Source organism: Brassica napus, chromosome A3, assembly GCF_020379485.1.
Source record: "Brassica napus cultivar Da-Ae chromosome A3, Da-Ae, whole genome shotgun sequence".
Lineage (NCBI taxonomy): Eukaryota > Viridiplantae > Streptophyta > Magnoliopsida > Brassicales > Brassicaceae > Brassica > Brassica napus.
This window is the reverse complement of record NC_063436.1, coordinates 22,137,550-22,156,482: the sequence shown is the minus strand read 5'-3', so window position 1 is coordinate 22,156,482 and position 18,933 is coordinate 22,137,550. Positions and strand designations below refer to the sequence as shown.

Sequence of the window (18,933 nt, the reverse complement as noted above, 5' to 3'; positions counted from 1 at the left end):
GAATTGAGATAAGAGGTTGTAGCTCAGAATAAGAGAACTGTAGGTAGACAAAACTGGTATCAAACCGGTGATAAGCTGGCGAAGATGATGAAAAGGAATCACCTTTTCCCGAAGATAAAAGTCGGCGAAGATGATGTTATGTGAACCACCTCTCCCCAGTGTCAAAAGCCAGAACTATCGGGAAACAGAAACCGGACAAGATCCGGTGGCTATATAACAAATCGAAGCCGGAAAGAAGAACCAGCATCGATCAAAACTCAATCGCTTTCTCATTTTCTCTGTGAAAGATACAAGAGAGAAAACATAGATGAAAAAAAAAGCGGCTCTTGTGTGAATCTTCTAATATGAAAAATATTCTTAAAAATTTATTAAAATATTAGAGTGAGTACAAAAATTGTCAAACGTTTACTTTAAAATTCGTTATAATATTTAATTATATATTTTTCGAAAGTTGAAAGAACATCAATTTTTCTTTTGTATTTTATTGGTTGATTTTTTTCTAAGATTTAATTAAGTTTTAACGCACTTTCGGTAAACTAAATGTCAAAACAATTTGTTCCATTATATGATCGTGAAACAATAAAATCATGCAAAAGTTGAGGACATATATATGATGAATAGAATATATAATTCGTTTGGATTAAAGACGAAGACAACATCTCTGAAGAACTTCACTCTCACTACATCAAAAAGACCAAATGATCTCACTCTCTCCAAACTTGATATAAAAGTTGATTGAATGGATGTTTACGATTTTGCAGATCTCGCCGTCGAATTTTTGTTTAGCTGCAAATGTTATATACACAGAGAATTTTGTCAAGTCCATGTGTATATAAACAAACACAAGAATGAAAACAAGAAGATGAGAAGTTTTTTACCTGCAAAGCCCGTGCAACGGAAGGTAGCCATTTTTCTCCTCTTACCTTCTTCAGTTCAGCGACTCTCTCTTCTTCTTTCTTAGCTTTAGCTTTCGCAGCCGCTTCTTTCGCCTCTAGTCTAGCTGAAGCTTTCTTAGCTGCTTCCACAGCAGCAGACAAGACATCGGATCCGTCAACAGCAATTGATTTTATTCGTTTCTTAAACTGCAGCAATTAAAAAAAAAACAAAGAAATTAGCTTTGACAGAATCATGTTCCGCTATAAAACAGAACAATCGTGCTTAACGACAACCTCTTTAGAGCTTCCTTCAATTCCTCTAGAAGGGTGTAAATTAGGCTTCTTCTTAGGTCCTTGAAGCTCATCTGCTTAACAGGCACAATAAGTTTCTTTACTGAAATAATCAAGATTCATAACTGGAGTTTAGAAGAGGGCGTGGTGGTGGTGATGACTAACCTACGTGATCAAAGACAATGCCTGTTGAACACCGCTTAAAAAGCCGAACTCCACAGTCATTCTCTGGTTCTTCATCTTGGGGAACAACAGTAACAGGATCTTTCACAAAGTCTAGAGTATTCTCAACCATCTCATTCAAAAGCTTCTTCACCTGTTTTCAAGCTTTACCAATGATGACTTAACCTTAACCAGACACTAATAAAGATAAGACATTGAAACTATACTCACATTCTCTACTTTAATAAGATGATTCGGCAATGACTAACCTTGATTTGGGCATGTGTTAGCTTTTTAGGTTTGACGCGAAAGTCTCCATCTTCGTGTTGCTGAGCAGTAGCTGCGAGCTTCGAGGCGGAGGCGGCGTAAGCGGTGGTGGTGACTATCGAATTGATGGCGGCTTTCCACTTGGGATCCTCATCTTCGCTGCTGCTGCTATCTCCTCCACTTTTCTCCCTGTCAGCCATCGTTACGACGTCCCACTCCGTAAATGTTTTTTTCTTTCTCAATTTCTCCGAGTTACGGCGAACTTTGAGCTCTCCGGTGGAAAAGGGTCGACAAGGGTTTATTGGGGGTGCCCTAATTTCGCTGACGCAATTAAACAATAGATAACCTCCTTTTTCCGGATTCGGGTCTGGTTTTATTTGACCCGCACTCGACTGAGTATACTCATGCCAATTTTTTTAAAACAGGAGTAGTCCCTTAAAATATTTTTAATTGTAAATTTTAGGTTTACTAGGTCCGTGTCCGTGCTACGCACGGATTGTTGTGTCTATGTTAAATGTTTACTTTAATTTTGTATTTAGTTTTCTTAACATAATCTGTAAATATTTTTGTACTAACTTAATTTGTATATTTCTAACAACTTTATTTTTTTATTTGACGTATATTTGAAATATGAAATTCTATCTTTTTTAGCGCATATTCTACACTAAAAAGAGTAATGTAGTTTGGTTTTGTGTATTATGTATATATTCTTATTTGGTATTATGTAGTTGACAACATGGTCTTTCAATGCTGTTTTTATAGATAATCAATTAAAATTAGTCTGAAAACGTGAAACTAAATTTAAAATTTATCTCAATTTTGTAAAAAAAAAAAAAGTTCAAATATATCAAAATTATTCAATGATTAGGGTTATATCATAAAGCTATCTTAACATGAACGCATGTGTTAGCAAAGTTGTTCAGTGCTTCTATTAGACAATGGCCTTAGTATTCAAAAAATATGATTGTTACCTATGATTATTTTATATGAAACATTAACCGGTAGTTGTTGCTATAGATAAGAGAAACGTGCTAGAGAATTGCCAACTGTGGCGAGGTTATAAAGGCAATGAGATAGCTTGTTTGCTCTTTGCAGGCCCGTCTCATGGAGATTGAGGGTCCAGTGCTAGTCCAAATTTTTTTACAAATGTTATTTAATAAAGTAAAATCATTAAAATTATTAGGTCATGTTTTGTAATGGTTTAAAAAATTTAGGGCCCTAAATTCTAAAGAAAATTAGTAAAAGTTGGGCCCTGTGCATTTACTCCATGGGCACACTCTCAAATTCGGGTCTGACTCTTTGTAGAGAAGGCAAAGTTACCTAGCTTTACATCCCTGTGAACAATGCCTTTTTCAATGGAGAACGGAAACAATTTAATTGGTTAGTTAAGTGACTGAAGTATGAATGCTGAAAAAGTAGTTTTAAATTTCGTAACCTCTACACACAGATTGAGTATTCATATTGTTTGTAATATGTATTTTTTAAACATTTATTTGTAATATTATGTTGCATTAGTATTAGTTATATTATTACATTTCTTCACTCTTTTGCTGTTTAGAAAAAAAGTAATGAAAACATTTGTGATTTAATAAATATTAATATAGGTAACAATGTAACATGTAGATTAAATATATGTGAAAAGGGGACGGGTGTAGATAATTAGAATTGCTTGTGTTTTCTGAATCAATTCGGGTGAACATGACTGTATAACCCAAAGAGTGAATCTAATGAGTTTGTTTTTTTTTTTTGACATCATCTAATGAGTTTGTTAAGTTGATAATTCACATGAGTTAGACATGATGATAATATTAAGAGCACGTCATCACCTTCTTCTTTTAGGATTAGAGGTTAATCAGTTATAAATTTTTGATATCACCTGATGAGCATTGAGAGACACCAAGCTATATGCACCTCACCCATGTAATATCCAAAAAATAATTATGAACAAATCAAGCAACGAAGTTCTATTCAAGTTAGGAAAGTATTGGCAGGCTTTTCCGATATGGAATTATTTTGAAGAGTCTCTATTAATTACGGAGACATACAGCAGCTCACGGACATGGTGATCAGAGAAAGGAGTCCTCAGTACTGCATTCTTTTTCTTCCTCATTCTTTGTATTCCCGCGAACCTTTTCACCAAAGTAGCCTAGGAATTGCCGTGATCCCTTTTATACTTGTAAGAAGTAATGGATGCAGCGTTCTGCCATTGCAGGGTTCGTTAGGATTGTACTGGCTTTGTTAGATCATTTTTTTTTAACATTCTGTGAAAGTCAATGTCATTCTCGAAGCTCTGTAATCATTCATAATGGAAAATATGTTTGCTGTCAATTCCATATTTGCTCAAATGGTAGGTAATCCCTTAAAAAATGTTTTCGCAGAAGCAGTCAAATGAAGTTGTACTAAAGAAACATAGAGACCCTCATATATTGGGATCAGTGGCTTGCTTTTCTTTCTAACCTATGCAATTAACTCATGAACCCCAGACTCTGACTAAATATCAACAGTAATTGTTGCTTCATCCCTAAACCACACGGCCCACACCATAGGATCTTTAAAAATTGCTATGGCTACCACTCTCTACTATTTTCTGCCTGATAACTGAAGTCCTCTTTCACCCACCATTGTATCATAGGCCTGCAACAGGGAATACGTTTTTCAATTTAGTTTAAATCCGGAAATTAGGGCTGCATAGTTGATCAAGTGCAGTTAAAAATACCTGTTGCAGTCCACTAATGAAGCCATGAGCGTTAGGTAGCTCAGTTACATAGATGATACTGGTTTCACTGGCTTCTCCTCCTTTTCCGTTAGCAATGTTTGCTCTGTTTATTTACACTGTACAAAACTTATTTTTGGCTTACCAGCCTGCTTTGCTGCCTTACCCTTTTCAACTGATGGCTTTAATATCAACTCTGCGAAGAGTGTCTGTCCTGATTGGGATCGTTAAACCTCTGCCACAGTTACTGATGATTTACAGCTTCCACTCTCTCAAAACAGAGCTATTGTTTGAAACATAGAGAAGAAAACAAAAAAGAATAATTTGAGCCAATATCATACAAACTGGCTACATAAGAAATGAAGAGGACGAAGACAGAATCTGTGAAACTGATACCAGTAACTATACCATGTTGTATCCATGTTTTCGTAGGACTTTCAGCTTTCTTCTTATATACATTCGCTGCCTACAATTTATTTACATATTTTCATCAAACAAAGAAAACAGAGAGAACTTTGTAATGAAACTAACTCTATAAATGGAGATAAATCAGGTATTTTATTTTGTAACCTTTGCATTTGCACTGAAGCCGACCATGAACTTCATGTAAATATAACTATTTAGCCTCATCGAACCAACAACCCATGTCGGATCTAAATGTAGACGCTGTAAACTATCAGAAATGTTTTTGGGGTCTACATTTAGAGGCTGGCTTATATCAAAACACAGAACTAATATAAATTCAAATACTTTCAAAATCAAAAGACCCAATGTGTAACCAAAGTGGCATGATCATGTTAGAACCTGTCAAAGAAGTGATCCAGACTGTGGTACTGAGGATCCTTGCTGTGATTCCCAGAGCGCACCACCTGTCCTTTAAAAAAGTTTCATGACTCATAACTTTGGTTATCTGCAAGCTACAAACAGAGAACAATATATAGTGTATACATAATAACATGATTTAGTCTCTTATTTATGATTAAATATCTAATTGAACAAATAATGGATTGTAAATATTTTTTCAAGCAGTGGTTAAGCTTTGTCTTGATTATCAAGATTATTGAAATTGACTTAAACATCATGAAAGTAGGCGGTTTGGAGTATCTAAAACAGCCAAACCATAAAATAAGTTTGAAACCATTATAAGTTTGACACTTTAGCATTACTCTTGATATATCAGCGCCACATGTTTTAGAGCCAGAGTTATAACTACTTTATGTTAAAAAGACTTACATGGCACATTTTTCGTAAATACCATCCGGGGCGTTTGGGGCAAATGGATCACTTTTCCAGAAATATTCATCAAGCAACATCAAATTTCCTGATAAGAAAATATGTCATTTTTAGCATAAATAAAGCATCCATGTCCAAAGGTTGTATAATATAACACAAAAGTTGTTACATAGATCTATATCGAAAACTTTAGTCCAGATCTTTGTATTTTCACAGCAACTTTCTCTCCATTGTGAGACACATATGTGTACGTGCTCAAGGTGGCTAAGTATCACATACCTGGCCGACTTTATTCTGAAACCAATTTATAAGCAGAGTAAGAGACCAATAGAGAATCTAAGCATTTTTAGATTCAAAACCATGAGAAACGAAATAACAACAGTTTTAAACGAAGATATAAGCAAAGAGCCACATTTAAACGAAGAAGCCTGCTAAAAGGATGGATTACCTGAAACCGAAGCTGTGACTCATCTGGTCTTGGTGAGATGTCGTTGAAATAGACGGCGACGGGAGATATGCCGGTGGTAAGCTGAGACTTCGTTGTGGATTTCATTGCAATTTAGTTTCTGCAGAGTAGGGTTTTTGATTCTGGATGGATTTAGGTTAGAGGTAGAGCTTTATATAGGAGAAGTATCAAAGGTAGGTGGAACAAAACGTTGGAGAATAGCTTTAACATCCTCATTGATTGAGAAGGTAATGGAAAAAAAAACCCAGACATTGGAGAAGATGAAGTGGAAGAGTCGGGGGAGAGACTCTTGACGCTTGAAGACGACGACGAAACAGATTTTTGGGCATGTGCTCAAATGGGTCGACCGATAATATAATAAAGCCCATACGAAACTCCACTCTATTTTAGCCAAGGTGATGTGTCAAAATAGAGTCTTATGATTGGTTAATTTTCTTAGGTGACGTGGATAGGCTGAGCTTTGAGCTTATTCTCCTTTTAGTATAGGTTAGATAAGATATTCAAAATGTTTTACTGAATTTTTATAATTTAAAATAAAATAAATTATTCAAATATCATAGTTTTATATGATATTTTAAACTATTTTAATTAAAATCATAGTAAAAAATTTAAATTCAACTAAAATTACACTTTTATCAACAATCAAATCATAATAGATTGAATACACACTCAAGTATCAAACAATAAAATCATAATATACGATTACTAAAACAAAAGAGGACGAGAGGCACTGAAAAAGCAGAGAAGAAATTAAAAGTGTAGAGGTTAAAAACATCACCGTATAGAAACCTGATCAGAGATGGAAATCACTACCACTAACATGGATCAAATGTAACACCGATGGAGCCTGGAATAAAGATACGGGAGAAGGTGGAATAGGATAGGTGGCGAGAGACCATCATGGAAATCAAGTGTGGGCAGGAGCGAGGAAGCTATCAAGATTGAGATGAGCGTTAGAAGCAGAGGCTGAAGCACTAAGATGGGCCATTCAAATTCTCTCAAACTTCGATATACACGAGTGGTTTTTGAGACAGATTCCATGGTGGTAAAAAAGCTAATCAATGGAGAAAAATCTATGTGACCGACAATAAAACTTCTATCGCAGATTTCAAAATCTCTTTCTTGATGGCAGAAAATCGAGGTTTTGATGTGGAGTATTACTCAAGGAAACTTATACGTTCGCGTTCTTTATACCTAAGTTGTATTCTGTTTTACTAACGTGGTTAAAAACTTTTGTAGATGTTGATAAACCGGTTGTAAGCTCTTGAATTTGGTTAATGAAAAGTGTATTGTTGAACCGAAAGAAAATAAATCATAATATACTCAAACAAAGGCATATAATACGAAATTTACTTAATTTGAAAAGAATTATTTGGAAGTAAATTCATGGTTAATAAAATGATCATCTTGTTTGCCCCATTACCGTGGGTCAGTTAAAAAGCCCATGATAAAGAGAACTCAATCAAATGTTTATCTACAATTCTACATACAAAATCACCACGATTAAGGGTAAACGACACATGTAATGCACCTCCCCTGATCTCCAGTATCACTGGCACCGCAAGCTCCTTTGGCGGCACCTAGAGATGTCAAATGGGCAGGCTATAAATGGGTGACCCGTGTCCAAATCAATATGGTCCAAAATGGACACACCCATATTAAACCATAATTAAAATTTGTCCAGATGGGTGAATCCAATTATATCTATGGACAACATTGGACTTAACCAATTGGACAATGGCCGGCCCAATAACCTTAAATGACTAGGGTTTGAAAAAATTGAGAAAAACACAAATCACCTCTTTTTTTTCTTTCCGTCTTACTCTTGCGATTTTTCTTCGTGTTTGATTCTTCCTCTTCTAGTCCTCGTCTTCGATTTTTCTTCTTCGAGCCCTCGTATTCGATTCTTCCTCTTCGTGTTCGATTCTTCTTCCGCGTCTTCGTTCTTCTTCGATTCTCTTTCGATTCTTCACCAACTTCTGATTTCATCATCTCTTAAGGTTTGATTTCGTGATTTGTGTTATGGGTTTTCACTATTAGGTACGATTCGTATCATCTACTAATATTGTGTTATGGGTTAGGTGTTAGATGGATTGGTGATTTGTGTTCATAACGAAGCTGGTGGCGAGTCTCACGACTGTTTCTGTTTCCGCAAGTCAGACGAAATCACGAATCTTTTGAACTTATCTTGTATTTTTTATAATTTTGAAACATGAAGTTTAAAACATAAAGTTTAAGTATATGACATTTTTAAAATTGAAAACTTAAAAATCTTTAAATCTTTAAAACTGAAATTATGTTGTTTACATTAAGTGGGCGTATAGGCCGCCCATGGATAGCGCAACAAAACATTGTCTTATTTGGTTATGGTCTCATTTGGACATGGTTCTATTTGGGCTTCGACCAAAAATGTCCAGCAAAAAAATGAAGTCCATTCGGACACATCCAGACCTGCCCAACCCGCCCATTTGACATCTCTAGCGGCACCCGCCAATAATAGTGGACGTACGTGTTGTTCACGCACATCTTTATCACGAGTGGTGTATATGTTCTTCTTCCCAAGCTTCTAGTTTATCTGTCACCATATCTCTACTCTGATTGGCCAAAACCAAAATTAAATACTATTATTTAAAAATAGCTACCCATAATGTTCGGTCTACCGACCAAACAGCAGATAAATAAAACGCTTAGAAGATCGAAACCGTTGATTAAAAAGGAACAGAATTAAAAATTTAAACGGTCTAGATCTCGTGGCTTTGACTCTTTTTTAGTTTGCCGTCTCTCTCTCTCTCAATCATTAGTAAGCGACGGAGGAGGAGGAGGAGAAGAAGAAGCTTCTGACCTCTCAAAAGAGATCCGTGACGAGAGTTGTTGGCAGGCGGATCTGACATCTGTTTCAGAATCTCTGCCTGAGCTCTTCAGTGAATCAATTCAATGGGTTTATGGGAAGCTTTCCTCAATTGGCTTCGTAGGTGAGATAATCTCATCTTGAATCGTATTGAGTTTCTTTTTTTTGTTGATTTTATTCGAATTCAATTGCTGGAAATAGACCGATTAAACATGTCTGCTGGTAGACAAGTTATGTTCCTATTCCGACAGAACACAGATTCACTTGTTTTGTTTGGGTTATGCTTTTTTTTTTGTAGCCTCTTCTTCAAGCAAGAAATGGAGCTTTCTTTGATAGGGCTTCAGAATGCAGGAAAGACATCACTTGTCAATGTTGTTGCAGTAAGTCTATATTGCTTCTTCCTGACAAACACCCTCTTTTTTTTTTCTCGTCTTAACATTCAGTTTGATATCTTTTATCTCTTTTTTTTATTAGACTGGTGGTTATAGTGAGGACATGATTCCTACGGTAAGTGTTTACATCTTTTTCTCTTATACAATTCATCTTTAAGAAAGACATCAATAACATGATGATATTTCTTTATCTTCTTTTGTGCTATTCAGGTGGGTTTTAACATGAGGAAAGTGACAAAAGGAAATGTTACAATCAAGCTATGGGATCTTGGTGGTCAACCTAGATTCCGCAGTATGTGGGAACGTTATTGCCGCGCTGTTTCCGCTATTGTGTAAGGATCTCTTTATATCTCCCACAGTTTTTGTTTTGTTTTGTTTGGTTCATGTTAAGAGTCCTTTTATCCTGCAGGTATGTAGTTGATGCTGCGGATCCTGACAACCTAAGTGTCTCCAAAAGCGAACTCCATGATTTGTTGAGCAAGACTTCTCTCAACGGTATCCCTCTTCTGGTTCTTGGGAACAAGATCGACAAACCTGGAGCTCTCTCTAAAGAAGCCTTAACCCACGAAATGTATAGCCTTGTTTCTTCAACTAAAACCAGCACAAGAGTCTGTCTCCTTGTAGCTCGATCTGATCATGTTTTTGTATGTTATTGTGATTGCAGGGAGCTTCAGTCGCTTACGGATAGAGAAGTTTGCTGTTTCATGATATCTTGCAAGAACTCTACCAACATTGATCAGGTCATTGATTGGCTGGTAAAGCATTCCAAATCAAAGAACTAAAACTTCACACATTCTCTCTTCTTAGTCTTCTTCATGTATTGTGTGCCTGCGTGACAATGATGATGGTTGAAGAGTTTGTCTCTATTTTCTTGTCTCTGCTGCTGGTCCAGTCTTGTCTCTGTATATTAGATGTGGATTGTATTCTATTCTAAACCATTTGCAATTTTGGAAACTCAAAAACAAAAAATGTTTCAAAAGCTTTGATTTGTTTCCTTCAAACCAGTTTTCTCTAAATGGGTCATGAGAAACCTGAAGGTAATAAAGTTACTACAACAACTTTAAAAAAAAAAGAGAGAGAAGGTTTTAAACAGAATCTGACATAACAAAGGTGCAAGTTTAGATGCAAGGTTCAGACATGACATGATCTGTCTTCCCTATCAGCACAGAAACAAGAATCACAAATATCTCTTACCGAGTTGCTTTCAAAGCTTTCATTGCAACTTTTGCGAAAATACGGGCAGCTTCAGCCTTAGCTTCTGCGTTATCCGCTTCCCTTGCCGCTAATTCAGCTTCTGCTAGTGCCAACTCTGCTTCTGCTATTGCTTTTGCAGCTGCATAGCCCTGAGAAACACTGTACCTGTGCTCTCTCTGAGAGACGAGAGAACAAAACAATTGTTAAAGCTGAGTCATGAGAAAAGTTTATATTATAAGCACAGTTTTTTTTTTTCAATCAAAGTCTCTCTTTCTTTACCTTAATTATTGTTTCAGTATTGATCAAATGCTCGAGTCTTGAAGTCACAAGCGGTTCCATATACATTGGCATATTAGCATTCACCTGAAAAAAAAAGAAGTTACAGCTACACTAAGTCAATGATGATTTGAATAGATGACTCAAGGAATAAAACATAGAAAGAATGCTTAAGAGTTACCTCTGCAGACAGCAAGATTGAGTTTCTATCAGGACCCAACGGTCCCTTAAAGTTAGTTATAGCCTCCAAAATCATGTTATCCACACTACAAGAAGGAAGACATATTTTTGAGCTTAGGACTATTTTCAAGAATCTTAGACTCTTTCCAATATGAAAACATTTCACAGCATTGATCAGATGACTCATATACAAGAAGTCAAAACCTTGTGAAGAGATCTTGTGGTGGCTCATATGAGAATGCAAGAGGAGCAGATGCTGGAACAATCTGTTGTCCTCCATCATCACCTTGCTTAGCCTTCTTCCTAGATCCACAAGTAGCTGCTACACTTATGTTTCTCCATTTGTCCTGACAAAGTGTTTCAAGTTTCTATTAACCCTTATCTAATCTCTTTAACGTTTCTTGTTTTTTTTTTTTTGTTTTTTAATTATTTACCTTGAGATCCACATTTGAGCGAGAGTGCAAAACAGAGGAATACTCAGGGTTTCCGAGAATCGAACGCCATTTTCCGATTCCATGTTCGAGTACTCCAGCCATAAGAGCTTCTTCTTCTTCCGGTGTCCACTTATGCTTTGGAGCTCCCATATTCACAACTTCTTTTTCTCTGTCAAGAGATGAAACCATCACAAAAACGTGAAACTGAGATGTTAGAAGAGACGGTTAAGAGGATCCAAGTTCTTTAATTGCATTAATGACTCAGATATTCAACAAAAAATGCCAGAGATTACGAAAACACACTAACCAAACAAGGAAACACACTCACCAAAACAAACCAAAAAGAAACAAAAACATGACATTTGTTGCAGACCATGACTTTGTCACTGCGATGCAATCATACTTTCACAGTGAATTTATGTCGTATGGAGTTAACGTAAGATTTATGCCGTATAGAGTTAACGTAACGCTTTTAGGTTGGGTCTCCAAGATAGTTGGATGCATAAAATATGAAAAGATTACCTCACAGTTGTGCTATGTAACACAATCTATAAGATCATGTTTAAGATTCTAGCAACCATGTTGAAACACTAGCGTCGAAAGTTATGAAACCGAAACAAAATGCTTTTTCAGTTTTTTTTTGAAAAAATTCTGAATACAATGGAATTTCCAGAGACTTGTGTGCATTGGATTTATTGCGATGTATAAATGATTTGTCCCAACCGAATACTAAATTGAGATATTGTAAAAATTAATGGTTATACCAATCATTATTTCGAAGAAGGAACATGTGAAATTATATCATGAATTTCAATAGAATATAAAAAATACATAAAGAATTTGGACCAATCCAGTTATCATCAGTTAATTTTAAGTTAAAAATCTATGAATGATATCAAAACTCAAACACATACTATTTAATCAAACTGAAATCGATTTGATCCAAATCGAATCTAAAACTGGGATATTGTCAAGATTAATGGTTGTACGAATCATTATCACGAGAGGGCGTATGCGGATATCAAAATTTTCGATACGACATGAATAATATAAGAAATTTGAATCAATCCACTTGTCGCCGAATAACTTAAATATACATTTTAAGTTCCTTGTTCTCAATCATTAAGCATCAATTATAAATTTAACAATTACATGAATCAAATTTGGTTTACAGTCATATCAATATAATTTAGGTCATTAAAATATTGTTGCAGCAATCAACAATCAAGATCTAGCAAGCAAGATTTAATATTATATATAATATATTAGACTAGTGGAAGGAGTCATGAACCAAATATCGAAAATGAGCAAACCAACTTTTCACCTTGTTTTAGGAGAGGATCAAGAAGGAGGCAGATGACAAGATCCAAATCGAAAATGAATATAGGGTTTGGAGTTTGGGGATTGAGAACTCGGCTCTCAGTACTGGCGGCGCATGGAGATAGAGAAAAAGAGAGACGGTTTGAAAAAAGGGTTTTGAAGTTCTAAACTTTAAAATATTGGGAACCATATATATTTATTATACACCCCTAAATTTGGAGAGAAATAAAAAATACTTTTATGAATATATACAGAAATCGTGAAAGGAAAAATATAAATTCTTAAAAAGAAATAAATCATGAAAATTGATAAGAAAATATTAAAAACTATAAAACATAAATTGGATCGATGAGCTATTTCTCTACGAAAAATATCATATATCATTAGATGTCTTCCAAAATATAACTTCATTATATATCTTCCGATAAAACAGTTTAAATCTTATTTCTTCACAGATTTTGGTTTTGTCACTGCTTAGTAATCCTAATTCAAAATCTTCAATACCCGATACAAAACTGAAATCCCAACCAGGCATAAAATTAGACCAAACAATAACCCGACCATACAGAAAAACCGACCCAACATTACATTTCTTAATAAACCTGACAGATCAAAAATCCCAAATTCAACCTAATTGAAAACTAAGAATCCTAAAATATATTAATTTTTAAAACGTATATGTAAATATTTTCACTAATTTCGTAACTAATTTTGAAATATTATTATACATTAATATATTCAGCTATCATTTATAAAATAAAAATAAAATTCTATCATATTTTTATCTATTATATAATCATAATAAATCTTATTAAAATAAAATTATTATATTGAGCTAAATATGATAAAATTATTTTAAATTAATAAATTAATATATAATTTAGTTTCATAATTATAAATATTCATGTTAAAAAATATAATATATTGGTAAGACGGGTTAACATTAACAAAATATAATATATATATATATAATATATATATATATATATAAATTAACATGTATTTTATTAAAGCTAATAATATAAAATATTTGCAACTACTTTAATGATGATATCTTTTCATATATATATATATATAAATTTTATTCTAACAAATATGTTGATAAATATTTTAACAATATTTTAATTTTCAAAAAATTTTTGTAAATATTTTCACTAATTTTGTATTTAGCAATGAACTATTATTATGTATTAATATATATTTTATTATCGTTTATAAAATAAATAATTCTATATAATAAGATAAATATATAATAAGAAGCAACAAATACATATGAAGGTTTTAAACAATTGATTAGCTACAACATATAAACTATAAAATTATTGTCTCTGAAATAGTTATATAAACATTTAAATATATGATTAACCTTTTAAAAGTATATACATCTAATTATCTAAAATAAATATCTACGTATATAAAACTGCAAACAAATCTAATTTTAAATTAAATTAAACTTAACCGAACAAAACGAATGTATATGTCTACAGTCCACGTATGCTAACGTAAATCCACACTTCAGATAAAACAATCATAAAAGTCATTATTGTTGCAAGTTTTTTTCTTTTGTAAAAATGATTATTGCAACTTCTTAATAGAATTCTAAAATTATTGAATAATTAAATTATATTTTTGGATTTTTAAAATTATGATACTTCTAGCTCAAACGTATATAAGTATTACTTTCCTTTTACTAATTTACTAATGCAGTAATGCTCAAACGTATTTTAGAAATAAAATATTTTTGGATCATGATTTGAAAAACCTAACAATATATATAATACTTTTCATTTAATAGTTTCAGAAGAATCGAAGAATCTTGTAATAATCATAGCCTTTGAATGATATGCATGAAAAATACAGGAGATATGCAGTCATCTTTCTATGCAGTTTATCATGTATTCTTTTCTCCTTTCATCATTTAACTGCAGAACAAAATTAAAAGATTACATTAATAAAAAATCTGCTTGCAGATTAGGATTGTGCTTAAAATTTTTGATGTGCATAAAAGAAGAGAAAATGGCTGGGACATTTGCAGATGACAAATGAATACAAATTTAATTATTTTTATTGATTATTGCTTGATAGGCTACTTTATTAATTCATATTATTCATTTTCAAACCTCACAAATAAATCTTTAAACATAAGATTTAATATTTTCGTTTTATGAAATAATTTATTTTAAAATATAAGTATCTTTTATAAAATCATTTACACAAAATTATATATTTAACATATCCATAGTTTATATATTTTATTTATAAAAAATTATAAGAAGTAGCCATCCAAGTTATTTTGTATCATCTATTTTTTTCCGCTTCACTCAAATTATATATAACATTTACATTGATAGAGAAACATATATATTATAGTTCATGTATATATATGTATACATTTTCATATTTTAAAATTTTAAATAAGATTTTGTTGATATAATAACATATATAAAAATTGATAATATTAATTTTATAGTTGAACCAAATGGTAAGAAAGAACCAAAAATCGAATAAAGATACAAAAATAAGAGTAAAACAAGAATAATCTTTATAATTTTTGTAATTGTGGTGAATTTTCATATAATTTAAAATTTCACAGTATTAATTAAAATGATGATATTTATTGTTATTTTATCAACATGGTTTTATTACTTATTTATAATAACTTGTAATTTGTTTAGATATTTATTTTTTATTAGAAAAAATCAACATTTATTTAAATAAAATAATTTATTAAATTAGTTTGGTCTATATTTGTTCTATGTGATTTGTATCTATTCTGCATAATATGCATTTCTGTTTGATTTCATTTATTAATATGCATCATCCATTCGAAGCCATATATACTCTAATGTGGATAATTTTGTAAAGAAATCGAAGCTATACTATACTCCCACTCTTTTGGAGACAATCAAGTACTTATCACAAATACGCATGATCCAAGAACATGCAGCTAGCCACGTGGAATGGTGTTCGTTAGTTAACGAACGGTGAATCAATGTGACTCTTGACTTTAAAGATACGCGACGGCTCGCCTCTTCGAAAGCGCTAGCACCTCACACCGTCCACATGTCTGGCCGTGATTTCGTATTAATATAACTTTGATATCTTCTTCCTTTACATATAAAATTTAATAGATCTTTGGTACTAAAAGACTAAAAGAGCACCGCCACTGTTATCCATTTGCTTCAACTTGAAAGATACTTCTAAAAAAAGATAGACGGAATATTTTAATAAAATAAGCTTCAATTTGTTATAATGAGTGAGGGAAAGTAAATATATAATGTTTTTATCAGTTCCTAACTTCCTACCAATATTAAATTCACACGATGAGGCACGACCGTGCAGTTTTTTTTTTCCCCAAATTAAAATTTCATTCGTAATCAAATTACCGGTATTCATACACAAACTGGCGGCAAAACAAAATAGTCCCAAAACCAAAAGTTCATAAGAAGCAGCGGCTAAAATCCACACTGGGGCGACTAAAACCCACACTCGGGTGATTTACAAACAAACACAAACCATAAAAACTAAAGTGCAATTGTCAATAATAGCACCTTTTGAAGTTTATGTCACAAAAATAACACTAGAAGGAGAAAGTCACAAAAATGACATTCATTAAAGGGTAAAATATCCCTAATACCCTTGGTTTAAAATTAAATAAACAAACAAAAATAAATATAAATAAATAAAATAAAAATAAAAAAAAAATTAAAAAAAAGAATTTTTTTTATAGTTTCAGATTATATTTTTCAGATTCAAAATTTTTATAATATTTTTTTGAATTTGTTTTTTGAATTTTTTTTTTTTTAATTTTCTTTTTATAATTTAAAAATACTTTTTGAAACTGTTTTTAAAATTTTTATTTTTATTTTAGTATTTATTTTTTATAAAATTTTAAACCCTAATTCCAAAACCCCACCCCCTTAACTCTAAACCCTAAGGTTTGGATTAATTAACCCAAGGGGTATAAGTGTATATTTACCTCTTTAATGAAACCTATTTTTGTGACTTTGAGCCTTGAGTGCTACTTTGGGAACAAAAACTTGGTTTGGTGCTATCTTAGTCTTTTTCTCAAAACTAAATCAACTCTAGCACCAAAAACACGTTAACATCCACGCAAAAGCCTCATCAGATCACTTAGCAGCTTTTAAAACAGAGTAAATGTCAATGGTCGGAAAGTACCGCTGCTGTCTATAGTCCACCACCACCCGATACCCTCCACTTTTGCACTTAAACCGCACTTATCGCTGCTGCCTCGTCCGTGAAACGATAAGACCAAAACCCGGGGTTTTAAAGTACTTGTATTTCTAATATTAATATTATTCCATTGGATTGGGGTTTCTGAAGAAGAAACTGGTGCAGATTCCATAATCACCCCATGCTCGAAACTTCCAGTAAAACCCAATTAATTCGTCTTGTATCACACGCATGTATACACACACTTGCACACCTTTGTCTCCATCGTATCTACTCGGTAGATCAGTTATCTGCACCACAATAATAATAATACACAAACTCTCTCTTTCTCTCTCTATCTTTCTCTCTCTATCTTTCTTATTACAATTCCGTTATTGGCTTTGACGTCATTATTTGAATTCTTATCCAATTCCGAAATATTATTTTTCTTTTCTTTTCTCATACTCTGAGAATCTTGATATTCCCACTTCCTTCTTTAATACTCTTGCTCTGTTCTAATAAATTTTGCTTCCACTGATTTTTCCATGAAAATGAGAGAGAAATGGTGTTAAAAGCTCCCGACAGCAACAAAAGAGTTTAAGTTATGTCTTAAAATTCACTCTCTCTCTCTCTCGTCTTCTTCTTTGGTTCTGTAATAGTTATATGGATTTAGCGTTAAGCAAAAAAGGTTTTAATTTCGCTCTAAGAAACAAGAAGTGGATTCTACTCGCAGCCACTGGCTATGGCGCCTTTAAGGTTTATCATTCCCAGAAAAGGAAGCGAATCTCTAAGCTCTTCACTCTCCTCTTCAATCTCATCGACGCAGCCTCTCATTCCGCAGAAGCGGTTAGCGTAATCGCCAAGGATCTAACGGAGTTTCTCAGATCCGATTCCGACCAAATCCCGAACAGCTTCAAACAGATCTCCAAACTCGCCAAATCCGACGAGCTCAATTCCTCTTTGATCGGACTCACTCAAGCCGTCACCGTCGGGTTGCTCAGAGGATCCGGTAACGATGAATCCGGGTCGGGTTTCACGGACCGGGTTATGGATAAGCTGTTCACGAAGCCCGGTACGGGTTTCGCTTCGGCGATCGTCGGAAGCTTCGCTAGAAACTTAGTCGTCGCGCTCTCCTCCGGCGAGTCTTCCATCTTCTCTGATTCGAAACTGCGCGACGCGGTTTGCTCCGAGGACGGGAGAAAGCTAATCGGCGATTGCGTTCAGCGTTTCGTCAGCACGGCGGTTTCGGTTTATTTAGACGAGACGAGGGACGTCAACGTGTTCGACGATTTGTTCGCCGGTTTAACCAACCCGAAACACGGAGACAAGGTTAAGCAAACGCTTGTAACGGTTTGTAACGGTGCGGTTGAAACGTTTGTGAGAGCGTCGAGAAGACAAGAACCGGGATCGGACCGGTCGTTATCTAAAACGATGACCGTTGGATTTAAACCGACGCCTACGTGGATCGATCGGGTTTCGTCGTCGCTGTCTGTACCGAGTAACCGGAAATACGTGGTGGATTTAACCGGGAGGGTGACGTTTGAGACGGTTAGGTCGTTGTTAGAGGTGTTGGTGGAGAGAGCGAATGGTAAAGTGGAGAGTTACGTGGAGAAAGTTAGAGAGAGAGGGAACGAGACGAGGAGATTCGTGAGAGTTAAATCATCTCTTCTACATAGTTTATGTTTGTCTATGTGTTTACAGATTGTTGAAGCTCCTTGGATACTGACTCCAAGAAACTGATCAGGCTTAAAGACAAGACCACAGTTTTTTTCTTCTTCTTTTTTTTTCTGTAATTCTTGGATTCAATCAAATTCGATGTAAAATTGCTTCTTTTTTCTTTAATTGGAGAAGAAAATGATTTGTTTGTTTTGTTCTGGATTTGGATATTTGGATAATGATAGGCTTGGGACATTATTTGTTACACGTTTGTGTTGGTTTTTGTGGATAAATATGGTATGGATATTGTTGCTGAGTCTGAGTGAGGTTGTTGACGTGGATAAGACAAGAACCATAGCAATATATGTTCTTTTATGCGAAAAGGTTAAAGAAAGTTTCTTGTATTCTAGAGAAAACAAAGTTGATCACTCTCTTGTCCTGATTTGATCTGAT

The 18,933-nt window shown here is 33.9% G+C and overlaps 4 protein-coding genes and 1 long non-coding RNA gene across 10 annotated transcripts; 2 read left to right on the top strand and 3 right to left on the bottom strand.

Annotated features, from left to right (window-relative positions):
- Positions 1 to 585: 585 nt before the first annotated feature.
- On the bottom strand, positions 586 to 1,973 carry BNAA03G40620D. Its single transcript, XM_013885782.3, has 5 exons — positions 1,598 to 1,973; positions 1,332 to 1,482; positions 1,170 to 1,240; positions 879 to 1,082; positions 586 to 786 (listed from the first exon to the last, which is right to left on the bottom strand). The coding sequence occupies exons 1-5, from the start codon at positions 1,793 to 1,795 to the stop codon at positions 748 to 750; spliced, it is 663 nt and encodes a 220-aa protein (XP_013741236.2). The 5' UTR covers positions 1,796 to 1,973; the 3' UTR covers positions 586 to 747.
- A 1,957-nt stretch (positions 1,974 to 3,930) lies between these two features.
- Positions 3,931 to 8,542, bottom strand: LOC106419213. 5 transcript variants are annotated; one of them, XR_001283812.3, is made up of 7 exons: positions 5,990 to 8,542; positions 5,711 to 5,835; positions 5,542 to 5,629; positions 4,879 to 5,225; positions 4,717 to 4,774; positions 4,312 to 4,591; positions 3,931 to 4,229 (listed from the first exon to the last, which is right to left on the bottom strand). It is a non-coding gene; the product is annotated as an uncharacterized LOC106419213 (long non-coding RNA). The 5 variants fall into 5 exon arrangements; XR_002654734.2 differs by having other exon boundaries at positions 4,879 to 5,177; XR_007338373.1 differs by having other exon boundaries at positions 4,879 to 5,629.
- Positions 8,543 to 8,654: 112 nt separating this feature from the next.
- LOC106439993 (ADP-ribosylation factor-like protein 8a) lies at positions 8,655 to 10,248 on the top strand. Its single transcript, XM_013881561.3, has 6 exons — positions 8,655 to 8,979; positions 9,154 to 9,235; positions 9,330 to 9,362; positions 9,458 to 9,579; positions 9,657 to 9,818; positions 9,912 to 10,248. The coding sequence occupies exons 1-6, from the start codon at positions 8,942 to 8,944 to the stop codon at positions 10,027 to 10,029; spliced, it is 555 nt and encodes a 184-aa protein (XP_013737015.1). The 5' UTR covers positions 8,655 to 8,941; the 3' UTR covers positions 10,030 to 10,248.
- LOC106439992 (telomere repeat-binding factor 3) lies at positions 10,072 to 13,405 on the bottom strand. 2 transcript variants are annotated; one of them, XM_013881560.3, is made up of 6 exons: positions 12,656 to 13,405; positions 11,332 to 11,500; positions 11,102 to 11,244; positions 10,899 to 10,983; positions 10,721 to 10,804; positions 10,072 to 10,617 (listed from the first exon to the last, which is right to left on the bottom strand). In XM_013881560.3, exons 2-6 carry the CDS (start codon positions 11,479 to 11,481, stop codon positions 10,438 to 10,440), a joined length of 642 nt encoding a protein of 213 aa, XP_013737014.1. In that variant the 5' UTR covers positions 11,482 to 11,500; positions 12,656 to 13,405; the 3' UTR covers positions 10,072 to 10,437. The 2 variants fall into 2 exon arrangements, with proteins under 2 accessions (XP_013737014.1, XP_048632691.1); XM_048776734.1 differs by lacking the exon at positions 12,656 to 13,405 and having other exon boundaries at positions 11,332 to 12,583.
- A 3,711-nt stretch (positions 13,406 to 17,116) lies between these two features.
- On the top strand, positions 17,117 to 18,745 carry LOC106439991 (protein PHLOEM PROTEIN 2-LIKE A10). The gene has a single exon (XM_013881559.3). It carries the CDS (start codon positions 17,488 to 17,490, stop codon positions 18,562 to 18,564), a length of 1,077 nt encoding a protein of 358 aa, XP_013737013.1. The 5' UTR covers positions 17,117 to 17,487; the 3' UTR covers positions 18,565 to 18,745.
- Positions 18,746 to 18,933: the final 188 nt, after the last annotated feature.

Excerpts from the sequence above, each read along its gene's own strand:
- BNAA03G40620D (XM_013885782.3), bottom strand. The coding sequence starts at position 1,795 with ATGGCTGACAGGGAGAAAAGTGGAGGAGATAGCAGCAGCAGCGAAGAT. Across the intron at positions 1,483-1,597 it reads TAACACATGCCCAAATCAAG|GTGAAGAAGCTTTTGAATGA; the intron begins GTTAGTCATTGC and ends GCTTGAAAACAG. Across the intron at positions 1,241-1,331 it reads CATTGTCTTTGATCACGTAG|ATGAGCTTCAAGGACCTAAG; the intron begins GTTAGTCATCAC and ends CCTGTTAAGCAG.
- LOC106439993 (XM_013881561.3), top strand. The coding sequence starts at position 8,942 with ATGGGTTTATGGGAAGCTTTCCTCAATTGGCTTCGTAG. Across the intron at positions 9,236-9,329 it reads CACTTGTCAATGTTGTTGCA|ACTGGTGGTTATAGTGAGGA; the intron begins GTAAGTCTATAT and ends TTTTTTTATTAG. Across the intron at positions 9,819-9,911 it reads GAAGCCTTAACCCACGAAAT|GGAGCTTCAGTCGCTTACGG; the intron begins GTATAGCCTTGT and ends TTGTGATTGCAG.
- LOC106439992 (XM_048776734.1), bottom strand. The coding sequence starts at position 11,520 with ATGGTTTCATCTCTTGACAGAGAAAAAGAAGTTGTGAATATGGGAGCT. Across the intron at positions 10,984-11,101 it reads CCACAAGATCTCTTCACAAG|TGTGGATAACATGATTTTGG; the intron begins GTTTTGACTTCT and ends TCCTTCTTGTAG. Across the intron at positions 10,805-10,898 it reads CAATCTTGCTGTCTGCAGAG|GTGAATGCTAATATGCCAAT; the intron begins GTAACTCTTAAG and ends TTTTTTTTTCAG.
- LOC106439991 (XM_013881559.3), top strand. The coding sequence starts at position 17,488 with ATGGATTTAGCGTTAAGCAAAAAAGGTTTTAATTTCGCTCTAAGAAAC.